Raw genomic sequence first — 5,238 nt, 5'->3', positions numbered from 1 at the left:
TATCACCTAAACCGTTGAATCAAGCTCTTCGCCTTTCCGTTGAAGCGTGCTGCTTCAAAAAAAGCATGGCTCGTATCGACAGTCCTTCATACGCTACGTTACTGCTTAAATACTCACACATTAGAGGCACAAAACCTGCTGTTATAATCAAACCCGGCAAATTAACGCAAGCATGATATGCCGCATGCAGTGACAAATTAACACTAATTAACGTTGTACATGCACTATTGCTAATAACCGCGACAACCTTGTTATTAGATTGATGTAGTGCCACAAAAGTCGCTCTTTGTTCGAGAAGAAACACCACACCACAGTGCAGGTGCCCAGTGGAGCATATCAGCTAATAAGGAGGCCAGAAGACGTCGACATCCAAGCGTAGCGTCTGATTGAAGGTTGTGATGTCCACGGGCACAACGGTAACGGTGCCTTGAGCGAAGAGAAAGCTGCCGGTGCCGCCCACAATGGCCGTGGGAGTGGGTGCCGCGCCAAATGAGAACAGGCCCATCAGGGCGAGGGAGCCCTGCAGGCCCATAGTTGAGCCCAGGTTGAGACTAAGGGTGAAGGAGCCAAAATAGACGAAACCCTCGGAGGAAGTGGAGACGGAGGTGCCCGTGAGGGTGCCCACGAGCGGAGAGGTGAGCTCAGGGCCGGTTGTGATGGGGTCATTGGCCAGGAAGATGCTGCCCAATGGGGCGGTCGTGGTGGTGAGGGCGCCCGACCCCACGCCTGGAACGATTTCAATGTCCGTCACGTTTGCTAAGTCGTGAAAGAAGACATGGAACTTCTTGTGCCTGTGCAGGCGACGGCCCAATTGCCCAGGGTGGTGATGATCATGAGCAGCTGCGGCGCTGCATATCATCACGAGAACGACTAGCTTGCAGAAGGCCAGCCCTAAACCATTAGCCATTCTCGATATGCGAATTAGCCAATCAACCCTTGGCTTGATTTATAGAATTTCAGCGGGATTTTTTGATTAAATAAATGATAAGCATATTCCAATTTTCTTTACAAAAAGCTTGGCCCACGCTCTGGGGCCAGAAGTCCCTTTTCTTTTTGTACCTCCCTCATTAATGACAGGTCATTGACCAGGTTCAGGGAATTCTTAGGCACCTACCAATCTTAGAGAAAAACTCTTTTCCCAGCAAGTGAGAAAAAAGACAAGTCGGAGTACAATCGGTTTCTCCCTATTCAAAATCACATTATTAACTGGTTTTTAAGTTACGAAAACTTAAAAGTTTGATCGGTTTTGTAAACATGAGAGTAAATTCAATCAGCTTTTTTGAATTTTAGCTGGTGCAAAATACATTCAAAATACACTAGCATCTTCAAGGCTTTTGTGCCAGGCAATAACATCAAACCGAACCAAGAAGAGGCCACACCATGGAGTTATAGCACAAAGCTCATCACATAAGCGAGTCAGAGCATAAGCTTGAGTCATCATCCCCGGAGCCATACACTGATGCACCACAAGCACATGCTATATGTACAATCATGCTTATATGCAACACACACACATCACTTGCATACACACTGTTGATTATCTTTACTATATCGTCAACTATATCATACACTTCTTACTACTATTCCAACGAGTGCACAACATTGAGCGGAGCCGAGTGGATCAAGGCGAAATACATCGGCCTCATCCACTCAATTTTGGGCTCGCCAAAAACTTCTGACAATGGCGAGAATATAGAAATTAAGAAGTAGAGAAGTGGTACCATAGTTGCTTTTTGACAAGCACGTCACATCTGTTTTGTACCATACTACTTGCAAAATTTTAAAGTGCCCGCATCAAAAGTTACACTAAAATTTTAAAGTGCCCGCATCAAAAGTTACACTAAAATTTAAAAAAACTTGCTATATTTCACCATACCTATCAGTTTTGAAGGGCAAGGGTGCCCACCAAAAATCGAACTTGCCCCCGACCTTATGCTCAAGTCTTAAGCATGTGCGTTTGTGTGGGCGATATGGCCACTAGGCTTATGCCCTCCCCTTTGAAGTTTTCCCTTCCCCCCCACTACTACTACAGCTTTAAACTGATAATTATCTGTTTACCGAGGTAAAACTATCTTTATCGCTTAAACTACTACTACAGCTAGGAGTTCTACCATCATTGAATGTGCGTCATGTTACATTTAACATGATCACTAAAAACAAGGTCTTGACGATTCATAATATTAAAAACATTGATGTTATTAAAGGAGGAGTACTAAAGGATGATTTGATCTATCGATCTACCCCATCCATACCTCATAGCTTTGACAAAAGAAACTTTAGCTCAACCAATCTCCACACTCTTCCATAAGGCAAGACCAATAAAGGCAAAGTAGCTACTTATTTGACTAAATTATGGTGCTACTTTGATCGACAATGACTATTTGGTACAATATCTCTAATGAGGATTTCACTTCATTTTAGTGGGATAAAAAAGCAAAAAAATTGAACGATGAAAGGACAATAAACTCTAAATATTTCCATTTTTTTAAATAAATTGAAGGTCTTAAAAACGAACTATTTTCAAAACTATATTGCATTTTTTATTCTTGAATTTTTGTGAGGAGTAGACTTGGAGCAACCGCAACCACAAGGACATGCTAATGAGCAAGGAGGAGACACGAGCGGTGGCAGAAGTTAACCCGTGTTTGGAAAATGCAAGCTTTAGTAGTACAGATAGATCTGGCCAAAAACCTATCAAATAATATATTGATAGATTTGGGAGATGTTATTTTTACTCAAGACATCAAATAAAAACCTCCCTAATGCATGCTTCAAAACCATAAGGTCCACAATTTCCCTAATGCATACCCTTCGTAAGACGCTCAAGAAACACAATATAAAGGGAAACTATTAGGTCCAAGCGATATGGATAGTTTTACCTAGGTAAATAGAAGAACTAAGGGAAGTAAACCTCCCCCTCTCAAGGTGCTAACAAATTTTCACCACTTTTGGTGGAATTAAGTGCGACTCCTCCCCTTTAGATGCAAAAAAAGAGGATGAAGAAGAAGAGTTTGTGAAGAGCTCCCACTCACCCTTTGGTTTTAGCAAAGATTTTTAGAAGGAGAAGAAAGAGATAGATTTTCCAAAAGAGGATTCCCCTATAGTAGAAGCCCAAGTTAGTCAAACTGAAGAAGAGACTCTTCCAAGACAAATAACCTTCGCATATGAAGCAAAAGTTTTGAGACCCCTCTGCCCCCTCCGCGCACCGGATTCCCGGTTGCTAGGAGAGCGGAAGTAGCTTCCTCTTGCATGGGGAAGGGTTTCGCACTCGAGGCTTCGCCCTCGAAACGGCCCGGACACAAGACTAATCTGGTGGTCATTCCGAAACCGAAACCGAAAAAATTTCCCTTGTCCGAAAAACGGGGACGATTCCACCTTTTTGATTTTCTTAATGAATTTTCTAATGGGTTCAAGAGATTAAACTATCCTTCACCTGATTGAACCAGATAGAAGGAAAACTATCACTAACTTAATTTGAAGAAATCAACGCTTTTTGCTAACCGAAATCAGACACAGCCATTGATCTAATCATATGAGAAAATCAACGCTTTTTTCCTAACCAAAATTAGGCACAGCCGTTTATCTACTCATTTGAAAAATTCTTTAGGGTTTTATTTAACTACTCAAATCCTAAGCGTATTCCTATTATTTCATTTAATTATTAAAACTCCATTGATTCCAGCCCCTATCCGGCCCATGGGTTAGCCACCACCCAACCACTGGAATCGGTAGAACTAGACAATTACTCATCCACCCATAATTGAATGCCTTTCTTAACTTTTGCTTTCGAATAATACAGATACGCACTTACTCCTCTTTAAAACTTTAATATATAAAATAATCCATTGACAAACAATCGTTACAGATATCACAACTCAAAATTTCCATCCAGTCCCTTGTTTCTCAAAAAGCAGTATCACTCTCTGGACTCTCCGTTGAGACCCTCTGGAGAGCAACGAGATCCAGTAACAGATTACAATAATCATTTCGTTCATCATACATATCTTTAATGACATACGCATGGGTGTCCTAGGCACCATGAGCTCGTGCATCGCCTGGTGTTAGAATCCTTCGGGATCCTCCTTAGGTGTCTTGGCACTTCACTCAAGGACCGCTTCATCGACCCTCGCCCATCGTATCGGCGGAAGCACACCATTTTTCAACCATACCGAGGCTGGTCAAGACCTGGGCAGTCCCTGCTAGCTGTTGCTTCCTCCAACATTATGGCGTAAGACAGTCCTTTAAGAAAACAGGGTTCCTATGCAAGTTTTCAGTTTGACTTTCTTTTGAATACAAGGAGTATTTCTTGAAACAGTATCCCCAAATCTTCTTGAATGGAATTTTGAATTTCATACCAGAATTCCTCGAATTCTGTAACCTTGATCCACAGATCAATTCGAAGAGTCTCAAACTTAGTGTTAGATTTGGCGGGGGTTTTGAGTGTAATTTTTCTAAACTAGTCACATTTTCTTTCCTCGAAACTGACAAAAGAGTTTGGTCTTGGTCATAAACTGATTCAAGGTTCGAGTCGGATAAGATTTTTCTTAAACTATCTTTTCTTGAAAAGGTTTGATAATTTAGTTACTATTTTATCGAATTTCTTTCTTTGAATATACACTTAACTGATTTCTCAATTAGTTACGAATTCCAATGAGGAATAAATTTATCATTTATCTGAATATTTCGATCTTGATAGATTTCTTGATTTTTCTTTTTACAATCCGTGTGAATATAAAATGATAGAAATTTATCTCTTAGAGTATTTAATTATTCATTTATCAAATACTCATAGAATTTAAACATAGAGTTTAAAAGAATTCTAATTTTGATATAAAAATTCATTCATAAAAATCAACTTCAATGGGAATAATTCTTATATATATATAAAAATCCTTTTATGCATAAAATCAATTTTAATAGAAATAAAACTTTTAAAATAAAAGAAATTTCTTTATGCATCTATTTATGCATAAAAATTAATTTTTATAAAAATAATGCTTTTATAAATAAAAAATTTCTTTATGCATCTTTCTATGCATAAAAATTAAATTTAATAAGAATAACACTTTTATAATAAAAAAATTTCCAATATGCATCTTTCTATGCATAAAAATCAAATTTAATGAGAATAACACTTTTATAATAAAAAAACTCCTTTATGCATCTTTCTATGCATAAAAATCAAATTTAATGAGAATAACACTTTTATAATTAAAAACAATTCCTTTATGCATCTTT

At 38.8% G+C, this 5,238-nt stretch overlaps 1 protein-coding gene across 1 annotated transcript; it reads right to left on the bottom strand.

The window, feature by feature from the left end:
- Positions 1–340: 340 nt before the first annotated feature.
- On the bottom strand, positions 341–907 carry LOC147623904 (pterocarpan synthase 1-like). The gene has a single exon (XM_086820829.1). It carries the CDS (start codon positions 905–907, stop codon positions 341–343), a length of 567 nt encoding a protein of 188 aa, XP_086676955.1.
- Between the last annotated feature and the right edge of the window lie 4,331 nt (positions 908–5,238).

The sequence above is a fragment of the Cibotium barometz genome, chromosome 26, assembly GCF_041138505.1.
Source record: "Cibotium barometz isolate CiBa-2024 chromosome 26, ASM4113850v1, whole genome shotgun sequence".
Taxonomy (NCBI): Eukaryota; Viridiplantae; Streptophyta; class Polypodiopsida; order Cyatheales; family Cibotiaceae; genus Cibotium; species Cibotium barometz.
Note: the sequence above shows the minus strand (reverse complement) of the source record. Positions and strands in the feature narration are given on the sequence as shown.